Consider the following 25,756-nt stretch of genomic DNA (forward strand, 5'->3'; position numbering starts at 1 on the left):
AGTCCCTGACGTTAAAATCCCCTAACGTCCGTTAACCCAATTAATAAAAGTCAACATTATATTTCTAATTTTTTTTCACTTTGGTCCCTTTCTTCTTTCTTCCACCCTCTTCACCCCCTTCTTCCATCATTTTCACCAAAACCCACCCCCATCATGCTTCAGAAACCCAGAATGTAAACCCACAATCTTCACTTCCTTCATCTTCATCTTGTTCATCTTCACTTTATTCATCTTCATCCCCTTCTTCCATCATCTTCACCAAAAACTCCTCCCCTTCTTCATCAACTCATTCCCCTTTTTTTTTCTTTTTTTTCATATCATCATCATCAACACTCTTCTTCTCCTTCTTCAACCAACCATGCCCAAACCTTCTCTCCAAGATTTAACACAAACCCAACTCAGATTTAACACCAAATTTACCCTCCTTCTCTCCCAAGTTGGGTTTGTGAGTAACATTAAAATATTAGACGATGTATGGGTTGTTTCACTGTTACAATTCACCCTAACATGTGGGGCTCAATCAATAATTAAAATCAAAAACTGCCTTGAACTTCTTCACTTCACAAAACCCAGATCTGCTTCTTCTCTTCTCCACCCACAAAACCCATTTTCTCTTCAAAACATATTCTCTGCATCAACTCTCTCCTCGACTTCCCAGGCTCAACCACAGCCACCGAGCAGGACCTCGTCCACATCTGCGTGTCTCTCGCTCTCTCTATGTCTCTCTCTGCTTTGTGCCCGGGTTTTGATTTTGGTTCTGGTGACGGTGTCGCCGGCGAGTTCTCCGGTTGAGAGTAGGATCTGGGTTGCAGGTTTGAAGATCAGGGAGGTGACCTCGTCCATATATATGTTTTGCAGCGGAGGTGACCTCGTCCATATATATGTTTTGCAGCGTGAGAGGAATCAGTTGAGGGAGGTAGAGGTGGAGGAACTGGTTGACCATGGCGGAGGCGGAGAAGCCTGAAGTGTTGGAGGCTGTGTTGAAGGAAGCTGTGGATTTACTAGCAAACCAGATCTGAATTTGTTTTTGCTTTTCTTTAGAGTAACATTGAATTTGCTTCACGGGTAGAGAGAGAGAACAAAATCTGGATTGTGGCCGGTGGGAACAAGAGAATGCGGCGGCAATGTTGTTAGGGTCGGAAACCCAAAACGTAAACCCACAAACCCAACTTTCTGGGTTTCTGAAGCATGTTGGGGGGTGGATTTTGGTGAAAATGATGGAAGAAGGGGGTGAAGAGGGTGGAAGAAAGAAGAAAGGGACCAAAGTGAAAGAAAATTAGAAAGATAATGTTAACTTTTATTAATTGGGTTAACGGACGTTAGGGGATTTTAACGTTAGGGACTAATATGACTATTTTTTTCCACATCTGGGGACCGCAAGCCTAATAAATTTCATCCAGGGACGATTCTGAAGTCGGTGCGAACATCCAGGGACCAATGTGACCATTTACCCTTCATTTTATTCATATTTCTCTCCTCCTACATTTACAATCACTTCTCATCCATTCATTTCTTTCTTTCTTTTTTAATCTCACTTTAGGTGTGAATGAAAGTAACATTTAAATAGAACATTGTTCATTACCATCTTTTCTAAATAGGAGGAAAAACAAAATAAGCAAAATCCAATCCACAATAAAAGCAAGGGAAGCTTAACCCACTTCATCTATCACCCAAGGGATTAAATGGGACCTGCAAGTGGACCCATTCAATCCTGTACTATTTGTCTGTATTCGTTTTACTTTCGTAAGCACTACCATTATCCACCATTATCCCCATCCCCAAGGCTGTCTTTCTACAAAAAATCAGACCATCTCTCACTGTCATTCTCTCTCTCTCTAGAATTTCCAGCACACACAGAGTCAGATACATCGTATTCACGTGACTGTGCATGCCCCTACCAACACACCTTAATACCCATTAATACCATCACATCTCAACCCCATCCCTTACCATAAACCACTCCACGTACCCTTCCCTTATTGCTTCCCAGAACACCCTAGAGTTTCACTTGAAATAGAAGAAAAAACCAAAGTTGGATTGTGAGAAATTGGGAATCATCATCTTACCGGCGATGAGTAACGCTGCTGAAACCACCGTCAGGCACTTGCCGGAGGAGATCCTGTTGAAGGTGTTCTCCGGGGTTAGTGATACCCGGACGCGGAACTCGCTCTCGCTTGTTTGCCGGAGCTTCTACTGCTTCGAGCGCAGGACGCGCTCCTCCCTCACGCTCCGGGGAATCGCGCGTGACCTCTACTTGATCCCGACCTGCTTCGCGCACGTCACGCACCTCGACTTGTCGCTCCTCTCGCCGTGGGGCCACGCGCTGCTCTGCTCGTCCTCCACCGCCGACCCTCACCACCTTGCCCAACGCCTCCGCGACGCCTTCCCGCGCGTGACCTCGCTCGTCGTCTACGCGCGCGAACCGACCACGCTCCACCTTCTCCTGCTCTCTCCCTGGCCGGAGCTCCGCCATGTTCGCCTTGTCCGATGGCACCAGCGCCCGCCGTCGTCGCCAGCTGGATCTGACTTCGCGACTTTGTTCTCGCGCTGCCGATCGCTCACCTCGCTGGATCTCTCCGCCTTCTACCACTGGCCGGAGGATCTCCCGCCTGTCCTGACAGCGAACCCCGCCGCCGCCGCATCTCTACGGCGGCTGAACCTCCTAAAGACGTCGTTCACGGAGGGCTTCAAGTCTCACGAAATCGAATCCATCACCGCATCTTGCCCTAACCTGGAGCACTTTCTCGTGGCCTGCACTTTCGATCCGAGATACATAGGGTTCGTCGGTGACGAGACGCTGTCGGCGATCCCTTCCAATTGCCCCAAGCTCTCGCTCCTTCACCTTGCTGATACGTCATCGTTTTCGAACCGGAGCGACGATGACGGTAACGGCGGGGAGGACGCGAGGATTAGCCACGAGACGCTGGTGGCGTTGTTCTCCGGGCTTCCCCTTTTGGAAGAGCTGGTGCTAGATGTTTGTAAAAATGTCAGAGAGAGTAGTTTTGCTATGGAGGTTTTGAGTAAGAAGTGTCCCAATTTGAGGGTTCTCAGGTTGGGTCAGTTTCAGGGGATTTGCTTGGCCATTGGGTCAAAGCTCGATGGAATTGCCCTTTGCCAAGGGCTTCGATCCTTGTCCATTCATGGCTGTGCGGACCTCGATGACATGGGGTTGATTGAGATTGCAAGAGGTTGTTCCAGGTTGGTTCAGTTTGAGCTTCAGGGCTGCAAGCTTGTCACGGAGAAAGGGTTGGGGACCATGGCTTGCTTGCTTCGTAAGACTCTTGTGGATGTCAAGGTTTCTTGCTGTGTCAATCTCGACACCGCGGCGGCACTCAGAGCTCTGGACCCTATCCGGGACCGGATTGAGCGGCTTCATGTGGATTGCGTGTGGAATGGCTTGAAGGACAGTGATGACAACATGGGAGGTGGTCTTCTCAATTTTGACCTGAATGACCCCAATGGTGGTGCTGAAATCATGGATTGCTTTGGGGATGAGGAATGTGAAGACCCAAGCAAAAGGAAGAGGCAGAGATGCGAGTATGGACTAGAGGGTGATGATTCCTTGGTGCAAAGCAATGGCAATGGTTACTATGGCAAGAACTGGGACAGGCTGCGTTATCTCTCTCTTTGGATAAAGGTTGGTGATCTTCTGAATCTCTTACCGGTGGCAGGGTTGGAGGATTGCCCTAACCTGGAAGAGATTCGTGTGAAGGTTGAAGGAGATTGCAGGGGGCAGCCAAAACCAGCTGAGAGTGAATTTGGTCTCAGCATCCTGGCTTGTTATCCACAGCTATCAAAGATGCAGCTGGATTGTGGTGATACAAGAGGCTATGTGCTCACAGCGCCTTCAGGGCAGATGGATCTGAGCTTGTGGGAGAGGTTTTTTCTCAATGGGATTAGTAGTTTGAGTCTGAATGAGCTTCATTACTGGCCACCACAAGATGAGGACGTAAACCTGAGGAGTGTTTCACTTCCAGCTGCCGGCTTACTTCAAGAATGTTACACCCTGAGGAAGCTTATCATTCATGGGACAGCTCATGAACATTTCATGAATTTTTTCCTCAAGATCCCAAACCTGAGGGATGTGCAGCTGCGAGAGGATTATTATCCAGCACCGGCAAGTGACATGAGCACGGAGATCAGGGTGGGTTCATGCAGCCGCTTTGAAGATGCATTAAACAGGCGTCATATCTGTGATTGACTTGTAACAGTGCTCAAGCCTATACGATGAAATTGCTATGCAGAGAGACCGAGAGAGAGAAAATAAGTTCTTAAGGATAAAGTTGTTCCTGCTACTTATTAACATCATCCAAATGTGTATCTTATCTGTTTCCTTCCCTCTTTTTTTACACTTGTAACAATGAGGGATCGCCCAATCTTTGTGTCAAGAATAAATCATTTCATACTCGAACTAGAAATAGATTTTGTTCTTTTCATTGCACAGAAGTGCTATCTGGGTAGAAATCAGTTTTGTTTTCTCTCATTGCCCGGCATACAGACGAAAAATGTTTGCACCAAAGGTGTAAGAAATAAAACGATAAAAGCACACAGGCCCATTTCAACATGTTTTTAGAAAAGGCCCAAAATTCATACAGGTTATACAACATTAGCCGATAACGCAAGGTACTAGCTCTACCCAAAGTTCACTATGTACAAAAGATAAACGGCAAATACAGCAACAGATAGACAGCAAACACAGCATCAGAAACGGCAAACGCAGCATCAGAAACGGCAAACGCAGCAGCATCAGTCCATGGAGTACTCGATGTCCACCAAGCGAGAGAGGATCTCCTCACAACTTGGCCTCTCATGCGGTTCTGCCCAACATTCTGCACAAGAATATCAAATAACCAGTTAAACTAGATGGGATCTGAATCATACCATCAATATAATAAGATTAAAAATAATAGAAATAATAATGATAATAAAATGCTTTGAATCCAGTGAATATCTTGGCAGATGCAGTAAACCTGATATCAGCCGGCCTAGTGGGCCTTCAGGAATCTCCAATCTGGAACCTTCGTGAGCAACGGAATAAACCACCTAATCAGCAGAGAAGAGAATGTCTTAACATAATCATTTTAGTTTCAGGACCCGAATGAAAATTTTCAATAACATTAGATACTTTTCAACAAATACTTTCAATAACATTAGATACTTATCAACAAATAAATATCAAACCATAATGGAGATAGAAATCTTCAGGGAAGATAAACAAATCCTCTTATCAAACTTACCCTCTCCGGAGGCACGCCTAACCATGGCCTTTTCAAGGTGCAGAGCTCCCACATAATCACCCCCAGGCTAAAGATATCACATTTTTCAGTGAATGGCTCATTTCGAATCAGTTCAGGAGCCATCCATTCTGGGGTTCCAGCTGAAGAAGAATCCCTCATGGGTGAATCAGTTACAATTCTGGAAAGTCCAAAATCACAGATTTTCACTGTCCAGTGCCTATCCACAAGGCAATTGGCACTTTTCACGTCGCGGTGAATAATCTTCATACGATGTATGTGCATCAAGCCCCTATTCACCATCAAGGTATTTCCATCAATGTTAACACATACATCGCAATATTACCAACTATCAAAATGAGATAGGAGGCCTGCTAGATTGTACCAATATAACCCAATAAAACTTATGCAATGATGATGTGGCAAAATCATGTAGCTTTGGTGGAAATGTTACTAAATAAATTAGTTGAAAACCACTGCTGAATTGTAAATTCCATTTCTTTCATAGAGACAAAACTTAAAAAGTCATGTTTTTTATTTGTTTTATATTCACTATCGTAGGATCCGTCTCAGTATTCCACTGGGCTGAATGAACATAAATTAATTTACTACTCCTCCATCATCAAATATACTTTTATATGAGAAGTTATGTAAAGCATAGAAACAATGCAGATGCCCCACATGAACATAAATGGACTACCGAATTTAGTTCACTTATATCAGAAAATAATGGAGAGCCAATGGATGTGTTTAATAAAGAGAAAGTGCTGGAAGGCATGAAGAACCAGAACACTTACCTGCTTATGTCCCGTAACATCTTTAGTCTTTTCCGCCAGCTAAGCTTCTTCTTCTGACCGCTCATATGAATCAAGTAAAACAAGGATCCCATCTCCATGTATTCAGTCACCATTGACAAGCCTGGAGGCTTTGTGCATGCACCAAGAAATAAGATGACTGCATAAAATTTAAACAATTGGTAAGTAACAGGTAATCTCAAAGGAAACATGCTACATGAGATCTTCAGATCTTCATTCTTATAAATACGGAAATATTGAGCAAGGAAGAATTTGGTAAACTGATTATTCCAGTAGTCATAATAAAATAATAAACAATTTACAAGAAAATGTGCATATCTGCGAAACAAAATGTACAAGATCTATAAGTGAAAAGCCTTAACAATTTGTTAGAATGTTAGAGATTACCATTAGGATGTCGGAGTCGGCTGGAGAAAGAAAAAAAAGCACACAAAAGAGAAGAGACTCAATCAGCAGATGTTGGATCTACAAGAAACTTGTTGACAAACAGAAAATAAAAAAATAAGATAAAATTTAACAACCACCTGAGAATAGATATCTCATTGCAGAAATCTTCCATGTTCTCAGCCGTTAAATCTTGCTCCAGGAAAACCTTGATGGCTACATCTGTGCCATTCCATGTGCCACGGAAAACTTCTCCGAAGAACCCTGGAAAGAAAAAGAGCAACCAAGTTCCATAAATTAGAAGCTAGTTTTCTTCAGGGCAGTTCAAATCATGAATTGCAAAAAAGAGATAGTTTCTGAATCATAAGGGCAGTAAGGTGAAAAAACTAATAAATTGACCAAACCGCGAACACAAATTCAGTAACAATAGTACCGAATCTAATTTTCTAATTTTATTGTCCCCAGATACGGAGACTCCAATTCTGATTTCTTAATAAATTCTAAAAGTTAATTTTGTTCCTTGTTATGTTTGAATAGTTTTAGGTTCTTCCATTAGTAATTCATAGGTAGATTTCTTTACTAATTTACTCATAATTTAATTTCTTTCCACCTTCCCATGCACATATCCTTGGCCGAAATTTACCTATACTGCTTCCTTTCATTTTTTCCTTATTCTTCCCTTAAAGGAGATACACATTCAAAGACAGCTCCACCCCTTAAAATTATTGAAACCAGAAAGGGGGAAACAAAAAAGAATCATCCAATTTTATTTCCTTTTTTTACGCCTGGGAGAAGTAGATTTAGTGCTGAAGGTTTTCTTCTATTTAAAATCAAATAATGAAAATACAAGGAAATTTTCAAGTTGGCTGTGCCAGATCTGTCCGGATCTTTTATAATCAAGCACGGATATGTAGAAATACAACCTAATGAAATAGTAGGAGTCAGCTCCAACCCTTAAAATTGTAGAAACAAGAAAGGGGGAAACAAAAAAGAATGTTCCAATTCTTTTCCTATTTTTCTTTTTTACACCTGCGAGAAGTAGAATTAGTACTGAAAGTTTTCTTCTATTTAAAATCAGATAATGGAAAACCAAGGAAAATTTCGAGTTGGCTGTGACAGATCTGTCCAGATCTGATATAGATCTGTCCAGATCTTTTATAGTCAAGCACAAATATGTAGAAATCCAACCTCATGAAACAGTTGGAGTCAGCTCCAACCCTTAAAATTGTAGAAACCAGAAAGGGGGAAATAAAAAAGAATCATCCATTTTTTTTTCTTTTTTTCTTTTTACACTCGAGAGAAGTATAATTAGTACTGAAGGTTTTCTTCTATTTAAAGTCAGATAATGGAAAGAAAAGGAAAATTTCCAGTTGTCTGTGACAGACCTAATCCAGATCGGTCCATATCTTTTATAATCAAGCCCAAATATGTAGAAATCCAACCTCATCAAATAGTTGGGGTTAGGTGATTCAGCCAGAAGCTGATTCACAATCATTTCAGTGGTTCGACACTGAATCGCACCGAGATAATCACAAATCTATGATTTTAAGAACTATGAGGGGTAAAAGTTAAAACTTACCGATCCCAATACGAGTTCCAACAGACAATTCTGAGAAGTCGATCTTCCACTCTTCATATGGCAACAGAGGTCTATTATTAAACATTGGTGATTCAAGGACTTTATTCCAAGTCGACTCTAGTTCATCATTCATTCCATATTCGGATGGCCCGCTTCTCTCTGAAGTTTGTCCTCTATAATCATGTGGTGAAGAGGGTAATGACATTGCCTTCTGAGAAGTTGCATTGTCACGATGAAGCGAATATAAGGGGGATCTTTCACGATGACCATCAAGATGAAAATTTAACACCTGTATTGCAGTAGAGGAATCACGTGTCGGAATTTGTGGGTTAAAACAGAAAATAATCCAATTTTTGTTTATATAAATTAACATGTTTATCCTTTGATCATCAATAATGAAACCATGTTTAAAGCCTTTTCTCACTAAGTGAGATCGGTTTCTATCATGTAATGACGATTTCCCTATAGTTTTCCTTAGGGTCTATTTGTGAGTTGAGATTTGGAGGGAAGGGGGAGGCTAATGAGAAGCCCTCATAAGCCCTCCCCTTGTTTGGGAGATTTTAAGATCGGGGGGCAGGGTTTGGGGTATTTCTGAAAACCCTCGAAGATCCCTCCAAGACCCCCCTCTTAATTATAGTTGTTACTTCAACCAAATGGGCGGGTAGCTGGGGGGGGGGGCGTGTTTGAGGAATTGGGAACTTCCAAACAATGGAAGGGCTTCCCCCCCCCTCCCTCTTGCCCTACCCTCAAAGCCTTTTCCTCCTCTCCCCTATAAACTATAAACTCTCAAAAAAAGCCTTAGTCTCCTTCTGCCTCTAACTATTGGACTATTTTCCATCTAGTCCGCCTACTTTTCTGGGGCTTCTGTACATGTTAGCCTTACATGCTCAAACCACCTAAAGTGAAACACTATCATCAACAATGAAACGCATGCACATAACTCAATAATCATTATGGAATTAGGGTTCCATTCTCAGTTGTTGTAAAACAAATGCTTTTTTGTTACAAACAGCACATTGCCCTTTTCTAGTTTTCATGATTGCAATCAAACCGTAGTTGTGATGCATAGGAGATGCTAATAGTGCCATGTGCAGAGAAAGAAGATTAGTATAACAGCATACTTCATTTTTACCATAACTATAGACATACATTTTTCTGAAGATCTGCAGTGCTAGTTCTATCATTTGGAGAGTGGGACAATGGACTATCATCCCCTTGTTCTCTCAGAAGACGATTTTGCTTTAGCTTTTCATTCATAGCCCGTACAGCCCTACAGAGATTAGATCAGGAGTTATCGCAGTAATACAACAACTTGTAAAGCAGCAATAACGCAATACAATACATTACACATTGAATTAAGATGACTGATGAGTATGCACCATGGAAATTGGAAATAAAGGATCAATAATTTACTTGATCGAAGTGCAAATACAGGCAATGCGTTCTTTGTGTTTGTTATTTAGCCCACAGCGGAACCATTTTAAACAGGCAAGCATCTAACAATGTAAGAAATTAATAGGTTGAATTATAACACAAGCAATGGTTAATTGATCAAACAATAAAGGAAAAAACACAGCAATTCCCTTTCATATCAGATAACAGAAACCCTTCCTACAGCAAAGCTCTAGCCCCATGCACATGTCCATCAAGAGGGAAAAATTCGAATTCCAATAGAAGATGAGGTGCTAACTAACTACAACTTAAAATTCATGCAGCACAGTTTAAGGCAGCACAGTTTTCTGGCAAAAAAGACAACTAACTCCATAACATCACAGCAAATTAGTTCTAACAGCATAAACTTTAATGGTGAGATTGTTAGGAACCCACTCACACAACAACAAATAGCAAGGTAAATACTGAAAGTGATTGTTTATTGATACTGAAGAAGATTTACAGAGAAGGAATGAACCCAGAATACTCTGCCCAGAGCTATGCTCCTAAGGAAGCTAGTGCTTCCTTTCCATACTAATATCTCAGCAATTCTCTAGGATACCCACTCAACCTCTCTTACTCTCCTTATATATCGGAGATATTACAACCACTCTATCTCTCTCCATTCTGCTAGTCAGTTAGCCACTAATCCCTTTCTTACCCCTCCTAGAATATACCCTCCAAACCTTAGGCCCCACCTCCTCATGATGAGCCAATCTATCCTGTGGCCTTGACTCCTGCCCAACGTTCCTAACAGAGATCATACAAACTTTTGTAATCATAACATCGTTTTGTGGAAGTCTCAACGAAAACCTTAAAAGGCCAGAAATAAGTAACTTTCAACATCAAATGACAAAAGAAACTTCTAAGTGGACCAAGTCAACCTCTACTTTCTAAAAGCAAAATCCAAGGTATTAAACATTTCTAGTCATTTTAAAACAACTTAATACAGAACCTCTACTTGAGCTTTGTGCTAAGGTCATCATTGATTATCTGTTCATGAAATAGGGTAACAGAGTCTCCAATTGTTGACAAAACTCTGTTGCAACCTAAAGGGGGGAAAACTGAACCTTCTAAGTTCTAACCTTGAACAACAAAGTGCACAAAATAAATGAAATGAAAGAAATAAAAAATACACACAACATATACAGGTGATTAACAAACGAAATGATCCAGGGAAATTATCATCTTTAACATGTCCATGAGCTACATTAACTTGCATATGGAAAATGATTTCCACGGTATAAGTCTGAGTTTGAATTCGCTTATCCTTTTTCCAGAAAAAAAAAACAAAAAACAAAACTTGTAATCAAAATGTTCGAGATAGATTTTGGCTAAAAGCTATTTTTGAGTGCAAAGTAATCAATACCCTTAATGCAATAAACAATATTGATCTTCTAAAGGATATTGTTTATTGCATTAAGGGTATTGTTTAAACAATACCCTTAGTTAAGCATCTACCAATCCAGAAGCATAGTAGAGCAACAACCAACCTTACGATATCATCACCAATTTCTGGTGTAATGGTGATGCTTCTTCGTATTCTACGAGCTTCTGATGAGGATGCACCATCTGACTTATAGCTGGATCTGAAAAATGAATAAACTCATCTATTTGAAAATGTGAGGAAGAAGAAGGCAATTTCATGAAGGTACATATGAAATGAACATATGCCCACACCATCAAGTTTATGTTCACTACACCTAGAGTGATGATAATTTATCATTTATATTATATTTACTTAGTTAGTTTTCGGCCTTGTCTCTTCAGATGAAATTCAACTAACCGATGATTTTATCATGAACTTGAACTGACACTGAATGTTATGGTTTTTTTTTTCAAGTTATTACGGCTTTATCCATGCAACAAAGTTTCATTAAGTAAATGCAACATGATTATGTCTAGAACCCATAGAAGTTACAAAATTACATGTTTTGATAAATAGTTACATATATACAACCAAAAAACAGGTGAAAAACATGACAGAACAAACCAAACTTGGATACAAAGAAATTGTGGAGTTAAGGAGCAACTGGTTTCCATTCAGTAAATAAGAACCCAGTAAAGAAATTTAATATAAGTGAAAAATAAAGTAGCCAGCAGCCAATCAAAGGCAAGGGGCAAATATTAGGAGCCATAAAGGCATAAACCTTGAAGTAGCCTGGTCATCGGCGAAATCCCTAAATGCAGTCCTGTCACCACTAAGCATGGACCGTCCACGCGCTCGAAATGATGGATGTTCTGGACTGTAAAACCAGATATATATGAAGACTAATAAGAGACTGAGCATAAATTATTAATAAGCTAAGATAGTAAGCACGATGAATTTGGAGATCATTCAAATACCACTTCCACTGATTCACAAGTAGACAATACATAGACCGATTAAAAAGACAAATTGGCATATCACATTCACATCATCAATATACAAGGAGGTCACGCATCACTTTTTCAGCAGCAGAAAAGTCATCTTTAACCAATAGAAATAAGAAACCAAGTATGAGCACAAACATAGATAATACACAGGCACATGCACAAGCACATCAAAATCGAAAGCTTGATACTTCAAACCAAGAATAGTTTGTAGCAGAATACGGGTTTTTCTAATCCAACCATTAGATTTTAGGGATTATTATGTTAATCATACATTCAGAATAAATACAATTGAATAGCACAAATGTGTAGACAATATTGTACATTTATCAACAAAATAAAATTTATCTGAGATCTTCTAGTCACAGGTTACAAAGGCCTCTAGTATCACATACACAAGCTGCAGAAAATAAGACCAGAGCAAATATTGACTTAAAATATAACTGGTTTCACAGAACTTGTGGTGGTCATAGCAGCATATCATCAAACACTTATTCTAAAAGTACCTGAAAATAGGTCTTTTGTATATTCTGATTGCTTACAAAATTTTATCCAAAACAAGTGAAAATGTGAGAAGAGATTTTCTTTAGAATACTTTTGTAAAATCATTTGAAACGAAGTCAAGAAAATACCCATAGAGCCAGCTAGCGAGTTAAATTGAAGGCTTTATCTAAAAAAAATCAAATCTAAAGGAAGTTTATATTTTATAAGCACCATGAATAAGTAACTAAAATCAAGATAATGATTAAATGAACAATACCGATAACTTATTCTGAATCTAAAATGCATACTCATATCCAGAAAAACATAAGGAAAATATGGATAACCTTGAACTAGCAGTCCTCTGTTCAGCAATGACCTTCCTCCGACTACGCCGACCAAATGCAGTTGTAATGTTGGGTTCACTATGAGAGAAACTGAGGGAATTGACAAAACCATTCAACAAAATATGGTTGGTATTCTACATCTTTAAGAGATTCTAGTCAAATAAGGTTCACAAACAATTGAAAGGGGTGAAAACTGATCATATTGAGGAAAACCCCTTTTAAAGTGATATGGTAAAAAAAACTAAGAATAGAATCTTTAACTGATAAAAAGGTAAACGGGACAACACATAAGATCCCAGGAATAGATGGAAGTTTTACCTCAATTTCCTGTCCAGAGTAGAATTTGATCGTAACATCATATTTCGCAAGGGAATTCCTGAAACATTTGAAGATGCTTCAAATCTTCTATGGAATTGGAGGTTATCCTCCTTCTCTGCACTGTAAGAGAGCCAAGAAAATTAATAAAAGTCAATTGAATTTTCTTGTCGATGACAACATATGGCTTAAAAGGTCAATTGATCAATGTATAGTCAGATGTTGCAATCAAAAGTGCAAATTCAAAAGGTTTAGGGTCCATTTGTTTTCAAGTTGAGTAGAATACCTATTGATAGATTAAGTTAAAAAAATAAAATTTTGAAAGAATGCATTGTGTTAGAATCATTTGTCTGCAGAATTACTTGTGACGTGTAAACTGGGAATTGTGAGAGAAATAGAACAACTGAATCTGAATCTGTTATTGTATTGTTGAAAGGTGAATACAACTATGACTTAACTACTATATTTATACTAGAAGCAAAGCTTCTTACACAAGCTATTACTATTGTACTCTAATAGTTGGGAATACACGTGTCAGTTTGGTATCCCACATTAGTTAAAAGTGGCTAGATGAAGTTAATATAAGATAACAGACCCATATACCAAATTGTTTTAAGATTTTGGGAAAAGATGTGGTGTCAGGTTTTCTTGGTGGTCTGTTGCTTTGCCCCATTGGTGCAACTGTGCAAGTCCCCCTCAGAAAGTGCTATCACAGCCAATGGTTCGACTACTGAGTATTTGAAGGAGGTGATTAGGTTATGTCTTTGGTCCTAGGCCATGTTTGTGAGACATGTTAGGAGCACGCTTTGGCTCTTTGTGAGAACTTTTGTGACACGTTTGTAAGGAAGAGCCATTAGGCCTAAGGGAGAGCATAGTAACGTATTGTAGTGTGGTAGTAAAGATTTTTGGGAATCCAAGTTTAAGTTTGAGTTCCACATTGGTTAAGAGTGGGCTAGATGAAGATAGTATAAGAGAATAGACCCATATACGGATATACCCAATATTTTAAGGTTTTGGGTTAATATGTGGTGTCGGGTTCTCTTGGTGGTCTATTGATTTGAACCGTTGGTGCGGGCACTATCTGGCCAACATGTTCAATAAATATAGTTAAATTTTATGAGTCTCACACGTAGAAGACCTTTTCTCAATGGAAAAGTTATCCATGTTGACGTGATTAATTGTAGCATTGGTTAAGGGATTGAGACAACAAGGCTTAATTGGATGGATATGAAAATTGAGGACAAGATTGTCAATCTGTTGCAATATAATTAGGGGACAATCCAGTTCTGAGAAACAAAAAGATAGCAAATTGCAACTGAGCCAAAGCAAAAAAAATAAAAAAATAGCCAGTTTCCAAGCCTTTCAGGATCTTACCTCTCTGAAACCCCATATAAAGGACTGTTTGGTTCTAATGGTGAATCACAAGAATCATTTTCTGCTGAATCACTCTCACCTGCTGCAGAAATGTGTGTCATAAGAATTGACTTGATTGATTGTGGTAATAGTTGACCAGGAAAGCGCATAAGATCCACTAGGAATTCCACAGAATTTAACACAACTACAACAGACATATGCTTGTATGAGTCTACACATTCAGCAGCCCCATCATTTGGAAAACCCTGTAAAAGAGAAACAGTAATCCTTCAAAATTAGATACAAATACAATAGTAAAAAAAGTTGAATATCTGTAGTTCTTTTGCTAAATATATTCTCATTAGATTGTAAGCAACAGTAAACAAGTAGTGACGTGTTAGGCAGGGAGTGATTCTGATTAGCAACAAAAGAAATCAAACCTTACCATCATAAGTTTACTTTCAAGACCTACAGTATCTGCTAATACTTTAAATAAGATAGCTCGAGGACGGCATGAACCATGTTTTATTTGCCCAAGCATCTGGACACCACGATTCTCAAACACGTGGGAGCATTCCTCAAGTGCAGCTTTTGCTGGACTTTCTGCATTTGGCCGCTTATAAAAATCAGAAACCTGTGCAGAAAGTGAGGTCAAAGTAAATGCAGAGCACCTATACACTAAACTTAGAAAATAAACTGCATAATGAATTGAGATAATAACAAAAATTCTTATATATAATTGACATATGCCTAGCCTACCACGTACCTACAAAGTTGCAATTGATAATTAAGACGAATAATTTTTCACCTAAAAAAAAGTTCAAGCTGACTAAAACAAGAAATTAGAAAATATAAATAGCAGAACCTACTAAAATGAACAAGTTTCTTAAAGATTGACAATGGAACTATTTTGGAAAGTATTGGCATTGTAAAAAACATTTTTGTACCAGGAAAAAAAAATTATGACGTGATGACAATAGAACAAATAATACTATATGAGGAAATCCATACATGGTAAACAAGAGCTACAAAATAAGATATAATAAAAGTCCATACTAATCCAGCAATCTTCTTAATCACCGCAGCTGGATTGGAGTTCAATCCCTTAACCAATGCCACAATTAATTGCTTCAACATGGATAACTTTCTATCTTTCTCTGCATCCACAACAATGATATCAGCCCTAAAACCCTCTGCACCCAAAGCATGAAGCTCGTCCAAAGTAGGAATACTATCAAGAAAATTCTTGAGCCTTTTCTCCTGCACAATTTCAGATTAATTAGTGATAATAAAAGATGTTGGAAAAAACATTTTAGTTACATTATAAGAACAGGGATACCACATATAAATTAATACAATATTCATGCCAAAAATGAGCTGAAGGTTATTGTAAAACAATGGAACGTTTTAAAACTATACTGCTAAGTAAATGGCTGGTACAAGTAATAATTAGAATTCAACAAAATACATATATTAAAATGAATGGGCTGAATTATGATAGTCTTCCACCAAGAAACCTCAATAGCATATAATCATAACCATGTTGAATTCCAAAATATACTTAGTTTAACTCTTCCTGCAAAACTAAATGATTCTTTCTTTTACAATCAATGATACCTCTAACAATAGTATGACCCTATAAACACCAACTATACTGCATAGGCTAAAGAATTTTTACAATTCTTTGCCCTAGTATGCACCAGGCAAAGTAAACATGTGAATTGTGATGTCAAGTTAACAAGCACCTTCACATGCAGATTGCTATCCAGCTCCACTAATTGCGTCAAGCACCACTTACATGTATGCTACACCACTCATACCAAGAAGAAGCAAAAGATCCCTAAAGCATGTTCCTATTTCTTAAAATTTGTATAATCTGAGTACTTAAACTCAATGATTGTAGTTTGAGTACACCTGAACTTCCATCAAAAGAATTATAAAGAGGATGAACAAGATAGTACAGAACGGAAGAAAATGTCCTCCCACTAAGTGAAGTTATATAAATAAAGAAAAAATGCCAAAAAAGATACATAGAAATTAATTGAAAATTGATAATAAATAGGTTTCCTCCCATGTGACTCCAGCAAGAAGCTTCAACTCAGCGCAATTGTTATGAAGCCTCAACAAAAGGAATGTAACTGGTTTTCTAACAATTCTAAAGGCCTATATTGTATAGAAAATACAACTATCCTCCAAGCTCGAGCAATTATAACAAGATCCATCAAAATATTTTGTGCTAGGAACTTACTGTATAAGAAAACAAGTACATAATAACAGCTATATAAAGAAAAGATACATAAGACTCGAGAACTTCAGGGGAAGGTTTGGAAAATAAAAAAACAAAGGAAAATAAAAATCAAAACTGTTACAAACTTCGGAATTTTTCTCTAATGAGTATAAAATTTCACTTTTCAGTAACAATTATGCACAAGAAATTACTAGTGATTCTACCAAGAGCAATTGTATATCCTCACTCAGGGAGCATATGAATCAATCCTCACCGGAACGACTGAATAAAAGCCATTTGGTATTGGTTCTGAAAGCATTCCAGTGCGCCAGAGAATTTGTGATGCCTTCTGAGGTGTCATGAAATCTTGGTTACAATGTCTAGGTGATTCTTTATTATTTAAAGTCTCATCTTGAGAGTCCAAAGAAACAGATCCAAATTTTTCAACGAAATCTGAAGGCCACCATGACACATTGGATGGCCTTTGCGCTACCGGCCCGGCATCTACTCGTGTCACCTCCATGATCTTATAAATTTGGAATGTAAGACCATTTCTGCACTTCTTAACTCATAAGAGGCGTATCAAAGCTAATGGTAGTTCTAAAACCACAAATCATTGAAAGACATGCTTTAGCTGCTCCAAGTTCTTCAAGCTGGAGACCACGTAGCCTGCATGAACCCAAATTTGAAGGTACATTACAAATCATCACATACGACATGAAACAGAAGCATTTCCAGTCAACAGTCAATGAAGTCACGTACAAAGATAAAAAGTTGATAATTTTGTTCAAAAAACCCTAAGCTCCTCTTGCGTAAATTTCTTAACTTGATTATACAGCCACAGTATAAAATTCCAAAACAGATGAATAAAAACAATTTAACATTAAACAACCAGAAGTAGTAAATCTCTGTGCAAGTCTATTATTCCTAATAAATTTTCATGGGTATGTGATAGGAACAGAGAATTATATTATAGAATAATTATACAAGCGCTGGTTTTCGAGAGCCAGCCTCTCCTAGTTCTGGAATTTGAGAGTCCAGACCTCTCCCACCATAACACACAACTTCTGAATAATCCTAACAGAAGATACAACTCCTATTTATAACCACTCCTATATTATTTAAATTCAAACCATAGCAGTTACCTAACTGCTTTAATCATAAAATTACCCAACTAATAAATTAAATAATAACTTCCTAACTGCTACTGTTCACGAGTACTGTTCATGCAGTTTCCTATCAATACCCTGCCCTAAAAGATCCACCTTGTCCCCAAGGTGATAATTCAGAAAAGTTTCTTGCACTATGGCCACAGATTTGCCAACTGATTTCACATGAAGGAAGCCTGAATCCGGTGGCTTTGCCGGAGGTCGTTTGGCGGTTACCAAATGGCATGGAATACAGCCCAAGGTGTTGGGATCACCGACAGAGAGGTCTGGTGGCTTAGCCGGCGGACGATTGACGGTCATTGTCTTGCAACGGAGTGAGTCCGGCGGTTTTCGTGGTAGCCTTCCCGTGCGAACTGCAACGCTGTTCTGGAATTGCAGAGTCTCAACCTTTGTCACCCTCAATTTCATCTTTACTATAAACTCAAAATACAGCGATGGTGAGTGTTCAACCCGCAATTTCAGTCTTCCTGTACCATCGAACCCTAAGTTGGCCTTTTGGGGCCAAACAGTGGATTCGTCCTCCGTTTCCCGTTGAAAGATGCAATCCTGTCTTTCCACCATGGTCGAACCATGCTGCAGCAACTGCTGGATGAGAGAGATCTTCTCTATTTCGTCCTTTCTCTGACATGCGATTTCCTCTCTCAAATCTGCAATCTCCTTCTTTATTTGTCTAAGAAGGCCAATTGTTGTCTCCTTCTCCATTTCTTCACGATTCATTTGCACCACAGCACCTGGATGGTGCTCTGATACCAAATTGATAGGAACAGAGAATTATATTATAGAATAATTATACAAGCGCTGGTTTTCGAGAGCTAGCCTCTCCTAGTTCTAGAATTTGAGAGTCCAGACCTCTCCCACCATAACACACAACTTCTGAATAATCCTAACAGAAGATACAACTCCTATTTATAACCACTCCTATATTATTTAAATTCAAACCATAGCAGTTACCTAACTGCTTTAATCATAAAATTACCCAACTAATAAATTAAATAATAACTTCCCAACTGCTACTGTTCACGAGTACTGTTCATGCAGTTTCCTATCAGTTTGTCATATATATTGAACCTGTAAACTAACCTCACTCTTAAAAGGATGGAGAAACCAAGTGGCTTGAAGCATAGAAGTTGACTAGGAGGCAAACTACCGAGAACCTCTACAGACCACTTCCAAATCAAAGTCTTCCACACTAATAATGCAGCTACTGAAGTCCATTTATACAGTGATTAAGAGCAGAACATATTTAGGGTTGTGATTGTCAAAGGAATTGATTGACTAATCAATTGAATAACAGTTACTGACCAGATTAATTGCTGTATATAATTGTAGTTGACCAAGCCTGTAATTAGGATTAATTGTTGATTAGCTGTTACAGATCAGGGAAATTATTCCCATAATTAGGAGAGATATTATTTCCATATTTGTAATATGTTATCAGTATAAAGTTAGCTCTATGCTGTGTACTCAGCATCAAGACAGTATTTTCATTCCATATTTTCCTGAGTTTGACATGGTATCACAGCTGGTTTTCGATCATATCCTAGTCTAGCCAGAAAATTCCTAGTCTCTTGTCCTAGACCATGTTTTTTTTCTCAGCCTTGTCCTAGTTCAGACCACGTTCCTTCGTGGTTATCCTCGATACACCCTTTGTCTTCGTTTTTTTTCTCAACCTCATGGCTACAGAAAAATTTGATGTCTTATTTGTTCGCCTTAATGGCAAGAACTACTCAACCTGGGCATTTCAATTCGAAATATTTGTCACGGGTAAGGACCTTTGGGGTCATGTTGATCGCAGCGACCCAGCTCCTGATAAAGACAAACATAAGACTGAACATGCCAAGTGGGAGGTAAAAGATGCTCAAGTCAAGACATGGATCATCAGCTCTGTTGATCCCAGCATCGTTCTTAATCTTCGACCGTTCAAGACGGCTGCCGATATGTGGGACTTCCTAAAGAAAATCTATAGTCAGAATAACGCTGCTCGTAGGTTCCAACTGGAACATGACATCGCCATTTCTCAGCAGGAAAGTCTCTCGATCTCTGAATTTTACTCTCATTTCACGAATCTTTGGGCTGAATATACTGACATAGTCCATGAGAACTTGACTGCTGATGGTCTTAAATCGGTACAGTTAGTTCATGAAACTACTAAACGAGATCAATTTCTTATGAAATTGAGATCTGACTTTGAAGGCATCAGGTCTAATCTCATGAATCGGAACCCTGTACCCTCATTGGATTCATGTCTCAATGAGCTACTTCGTGAAGAACAACGCCTCCTCACTCAAACATCCATGGAACAACAAAAGTCCACCTCTGTTCCAGTGGCATATGCAGCACAAGGAAAGCCAAGAGGGCGAGACATGAGTGCTGTTCAATGTTTTTGTTGCAAAGGCTTTGGACATCTTGCTGCAAATTGTTCAAAAAAGTACTGCAATTACTGCAAAAAGAATGGACATAATCGAGCAAATGGCGGTTTTTTCTTTCTGCTACCCCGTTTTGTTGGGGAGTTGAAGGGCAAGACCTTTGAGATAGAATACCATTATTTTGCAAGAACTCTTGAAACAAATGAGATGTGTACTCCCCTCCATTGTCAGAGCGAAGAATCTTAATTTTTGATGAAAATTGGGTTTGAACATAAGCATGGAAGAATTTGAATGTAGAAAATACTTCAGCTTTTGAGCGCAAAAAATAGATCCATGTGAAACGACTATAGTCGTCAATAAAAGTGACAAAATATTTGTCATTAGCATGAGATGTAACAGGGGCCATCCCCCATAAATCACTATGGATCATATCAAAAGGTTTTTCTACATTCGAATGATGAGTTGGAAAAGGTAGAATCTTACTCTTGCCAAGTTTACACGAACTGCAATCAAACTGAATAGTACTAAAAGATGGGATCTTTTTATTTTCAAGGAAACCAGATTTTAGCAAGTCATGAAGTACAACTGAGTTTGGATGACCAAGACGTTTATGCCACGTTTGGTAATCAACATTAGCAGAATTACAAGAAACAGAAGGCAATGAAAGACATTGAGACAAAGGGAAATGGAGTGGAAAAAGACGTCCAACTTTAGGCCCCTTCACGATCATCTTCCCCGTGTGTTGATCCTGCACAAGACAACCAGATTTTGAGAATTCTACCCGACAGTCATTGTCAACTAACTGACCAACAGAAATAAGATTACTAGTGAGACCAGGGGACACAAAAACATCTGTTAGAGTTGAAGAAATATCACCAGTGGCTGTAATAGGTAATTGGTTGCCATCAGCAGTATGAATCATGAGATTTCCAGAATATTTGGTGACATCAGTAAGGAATTGAGCATTGTTTGTCATATGGTGGGAAGCCCCAGAGTCAAAGTACCAAGGGGAAGAGGTAGAGAAAGATTTACCTTCATCTTCCTCCCCAAGAACGCACAAAGCTCACTGCTCAATCTATTGAATGTGCTTTCCTTGGATACTCTACTCACCATAAAGGTTTTCTATGTTATGATCCTAGTCAATGTCGGATTCGGGTCTCAAGAAATGTCATCTTTCAAGAAAATAAATATTTTTTTGCATCTCACCTAGACCATAGCTCTCCTTCAATTTCTGTTTTGCCATTGTTTTCTAGCTCTGCTATAGGACCACAATCAGCAAGACCTCTCTTGACGTATCAAAGGCGTGGTAATGTTGCTCCAAATTTGCCACCAGAACCTCCAAGGCCTCTTCAGGATCCTTCCCTGCAAGCTGATCCAGTACAGGCTGCACTACCAGACCTTCTACGACGCAGTTCTCGCGTTCGTAAACCACCTGAAAAGTATGGTTTCACCTCTCCCTTGTCTTTGACAGCAACTTTATCTTCTGTTTCTATCCCTTCCTCTTATAAACAGGCAATGGAGCATGAATGTTGGCAAAATGCTGTTGAAACAGAACTTCTAGCATTAGAAGAAAATCAGACATGGGATGTGGTTCCGTGTCCACCATCTGTTAAGCCTCTTGGCAGCAAGTTTGTGTTTTCTATAAAACTTCGTTCGGATGGCTCAATAGACCGGTACAAGGCTCGACTGGTTGTTCTTGGAAATAAGCAACAATATGGACTTGACTATGATGAGACCTTTGCACCTGTCGCCAAGATGACAACGGTGCGTACTATTCTTGCAATTGCTGCCTCCCAGTCTTGGACATTACATCAGATGGATGTCAAAAACGCCTTCTTGCACGGTGATCTCAAGGAGGAAGTTTACATCAAACTTCCGAGTGGTATGCCCACACTCTCCCCTAATGAAGTTTGCAAACTGAAGCGCTCTTTGTATGGTTTGAAACAAGCACCAAGAGTCTGGTTCGAGAAGTTTCAATCCACACTACTTGGATTTTCCTTCACACAGAGCCAATATGATCCATCCCTTTTCTTACAAAGGACTTCAAAAGGTATCGTGGTACTCCTAGTTTATGTGGATGATATTGTGGTGACAGGGTCTGATCAAGAGGTTATTTCTACAATTAAACAATTGTTGCATTCAACTTTTCGCATGAAAGATCTTGGACAGCTCACTTACTTCTTGGGGTTAGAGGTACATTATCAGCCCAAAGGAATATTTTTAAATCAGCACAAGTATATTCAAGACCTGATCCAATTAGCTAGCCTCACCAATGTGACCTCAGTTGACACCCCCATGGAAGTTAATGTGAAGTATAGACGGGATGAAGGTGACCTTCTAGAAGATCCCACTTTATATCGCAAGCTGGTAGGTAGTCTTATCTACCTCACCACCACCCGACCTGACATTTCTTTTGCTGTCCACACAGTCAGTAAGTTCATGCAATCACCTCGGCATTTGCACCTTTCAGCAGTACACCGCATCATTCGATACCTCATTGGTACCTCTAAACGTGGCTTATTCTTTCCTACTGGATCATCACTTCAGCTCCAAGCATACAGTGATGCTGATTGGGCCGGATGTCCAGACACAAGGAAATCTACTACTGGTTGGTGTATGTTTCTGGGTGATGCTCTAATCTCATGGAAATGTAAGAAACAAGATTCGGTCTCAAAGTCATCAACTGAAGCAGAGTATCGCGCCATGTCTGTTGCTTGCTCCGAGATAATTTGGTTGCGTGGTCTTCTTGCAGATCTTGGGTTCCTTCAAACACAACCAATTCCACTACATGCCGACAACACCAGTGCCATACAAATCGCAGCAAATCCAGTATACCATGAACGAACAAAGCACATAGAGGTTGATTGTCACTCTATACGAGAAGCCTATGACCGCCGAGTTATCACTCTACCTCATGTCTCAACTGCTGTTCAGATTGCTGATATTTTCACCAAATCCTTGACACGTCAGCGCCACAATGTCCTAGCTAGCAAATTGATGCTTGTAGACTTACCAGCATCAATTTGAGGGGGGATGTCAAAGGAATTGATTGACTAATCAATTGAATAACAGTTACTGACCAGATTAATTGCTGTATATAATTGTAGTTGACCAAGCCTGTAATTAGGATTAATTGTTGATTAGCTGTTACAGATCAGGGAAATTATTCCCATAATTAGGAGAGATATTATTTCCATATTTGTAATATGTTATCAGTATAAAGTTAGCTCTATGCTGTGTACTCAGCATCAAGACAGTATTTTCATTCCATATTTTCCTGAGTTTGACAGTGATAGGGTTATACAGTGATTACTGATTATTATCAAATAGTCTGACCATTCTTGCAAATGCCAAAAATGTAGCATTCACATACTTGTGCATAATGCGCTGAACGCTGATATTTCCATTCCATGTGTACATTATGTACAATTGTAACCCCAAATGCCATGTCATTTTAATCATCTAATCTTCATCCATAATTATCTACATTAACTGATTTTCCACTTATTAGAGCAATATAGTTCTCACTCTTTTATCTGAGCATATGGTTAAAAGATCCAGAGAGACCATAACTGAGTTCTGTTGGAGATTCTGTAACAGACAGTCGATTAGTTACAATCTGTTACAAACAGATTGGTTCAGTTACAGAGAAAACTCTAACTACAAAATCCTGTGCTTAACTGCCTACACTCCCTGCATTCATGTTTTCACATCAAAATCCACAATATCAGATTCAGATTCACTTCCTTCCTCCTCTTAAGTTTTTCTTTAGCTGCTTTCACTTTCTTGTCCTTAACAAAACTGTTTAATTCCAGCACTACTCAAGTCTCCAAGTCTACTCTCTTCTCTTTCCAAAGTCAACTTCTACAACTGTTTTATACATAAAAGATAGAGCTTTGTACTTCATATTAAACCATCTCCTTTTATCAGATCATTCATTAATGTATTTCTATTTCTATAATTTAATCAGTACAGCCGAGAATGACGACAATTGACATATACATGTGTACCCTCCTGATCGTACGCACATTGTTCCGCGGTCATTCTTAGTCAAACCTTCTCGCCCGTAATTCCGGGCTTGAGAGGCTATCTACCTCCCGGTCGTCTATTAATGACACCTCATTCAACTTAGCCCATATTGACATCACCCACACCGCCTCTCACCAAACACCTCAACTAACCGGCCACCCGCGGATGACCATATAGCATTATAGCGAGTAGGAGCATTATAGTTGTTACGGGGACCAAGCAGTAACAGAATCACGGATATCGCGGCTGATGTACAGCAAAACACTATCCATAATTAAGCAGTAAACCAAGGCAGATACACTGTCGCCAGAACGGAAACTTCTTATCCAAACAACTATCAAATAAACTGGCTAAAATCATGGATAGGGGAGATCTGACGGAAAGAAGAAGATCCTAAGCCGTCAAACGCGGTGCTATATAGCGCTCTGATGGCTCACCGCTTTCCGCAATATCCAGCTATTTTCCATTATTTTACCGTCTCAGGACTTGAAATAGCGGATTTTTGGCTTTCTGCTATTTTCCGCAATCTGCAATTAACAGCACTGTCCTACGCTCAATACGAAGAAAATCAAACCTAGGTATACAGAGGGGAGCAACAATCAATAGAGGATCTTTATTCTTAACACACCCCACCACCATTCTCTAATGCTCCCTTAGCAGACTAGGTTAATGCCAAAGAGACATTGAGTAATCAATCAACATAAATAAAAATGTGTGTGCTCGCGCCTTTCAATTATAACAAAACAAGAAAGAAACCGCCTATTATAACTAATAAAGAGCCTGCTGAAGTAGAAAAAACATAAAGATCACTGTACCAGCATGCAATTTCAAAGTCAATAGTCAATACAGTACACACATACGAACCTTATTATACTACAACACACAGACTCAACCACTCCATTCACTCCGGAATTGAAAAGGAAATGATTAGATTATATGCAAACAAATTAAGAGAGAAGACAAGGTTTTAAAAAGACGAAGGAAACAAACATAACGGAATTGAAAATTTGGCACCACCGACTAAAATCCAAGAATGGTGGCACGTTGACGATGAAGAAAGAGACAAAACAAGAGAGAGAGGAGCGGTTATACCTTGAGGAGATCCTGGCATTTGAACGCGAACATGGTGTTTCATCCAATACTCCGCCGCATTTGAATCTCAAGAACCCCTCTGCATCACCGTCGAACACGGTTATAGGAGTGGAGAGGAAGAAAGAGCGTGATGATGATGATGATTTGATTTTGATTTTGACGAGTTGTGTTGGGTTTTGAAGTGATGAAAAATATGAAGGAAGAAGCGATGGGCTTTGTTTGGGTTTGTGGGAGTGAGTGTGTAAGAGAGAAAGAGAGAGAGGTTTTGTTGTGTGTTGTGAGATGAGGAGGTGGTGGTGAGTGAGTGAGAGTCACGTGCAGGGGACCGAGAGAGAGGTTACACGGATCTGGGGACCTCTCTCCGACAGCCAGCTGTAGTTATATATAGCTGGCTCTTTTTCAACCGCGTGAAATTAATCAAATCAACTCAACTCTACTCTTCCCCTCCTTTCACTTCACCTCTTTTTTCCCCTATTTATTTCACTTTATAAAGGACCAAAAGTACACTTAAGCAGCACAACCCTGTTTATTAGAGAATACTCGTAATGGAACTAAATCTACA

General features: G+C 39.3%; 2 protein-coding genes across 3 annotated transcripts; one reads left to right on the forward strand and one right to left on the reverse strand.

Moving 5' to 3' along the window:
* The first annotated feature begins 1,672 nt into the window (after positions 1-1,672).
* LOC130742786 (F-box protein MAX2) lies at positions 1,673-4,418 on the forward strand. The gene has a single exon (XM_057594885.1). The coding sequence runs from the start codon at positions 2,072-2,074 to the stop codon at positions 4,199-4,201; it is 2,130 nt and encodes a 709-aa protein (XP_057450868.1). The 5' UTR covers positions 1,673-2,071; the 3' UTR covers positions 4,202-4,418.
* LOC130742785 (serine/threonine-protein kinase EDR1-like) lies at positions 4,413-25,556 on the reverse strand. 2 transcript variants are annotated; one of them, XM_057594884.1, is made up of 17 exons: positions 25,195-25,556; positions 16,813-17,207; positions 15,368-15,571; positions 14,757-14,945; positions 14,333-14,577; positions 12,962-13,081; positions 12,644-12,721; positions 11,594-11,689; positions 10,937-11,032; positions 9,162-9,282; positions 8,013-8,301; positions 6,574-6,697; positions 6,437-6,456; positions 6,032-6,188; positions 5,238-5,526; positions 4,971-5,043; positions 4,413-4,829 (listed from the first exon to the last, which is right to left on the reverse strand). In XM_057594884.1, the coding sequence occupies exons 2-17, from the start codon at positions 17,059-17,061 to the stop codon at positions 4,747-4,749; spliced, it is 2,433 nt and encodes an 810-aa protein (XP_057450867.1). In that variant the 5' UTR covers positions 17,062-17,207; positions 25,195-25,556; the 3' UTR covers positions 4,413-4,746. The 2 variants fall into 2 exon arrangements, with proteins under 2 accessions (XP_057450867.1, XP_057450866.1); XM_057594883.1 differs by having other exon boundaries at positions 12,644-12,733.
* Between the last annotated feature and the right edge of the window lie 200 nt (positions 25,557-25,756).

Source organism: Lotus japonicus, chromosome 3, assembly GCF_012489685.1.
Source record: "Lotus japonicus ecotype B-129 chromosome 3, LjGifu_v1.2".
Lineage (NCBI taxonomy): Eukaryota > Viridiplantae > Streptophyta > Magnoliopsida > Fabales > Fabaceae > Lotus > Lotus japonicus.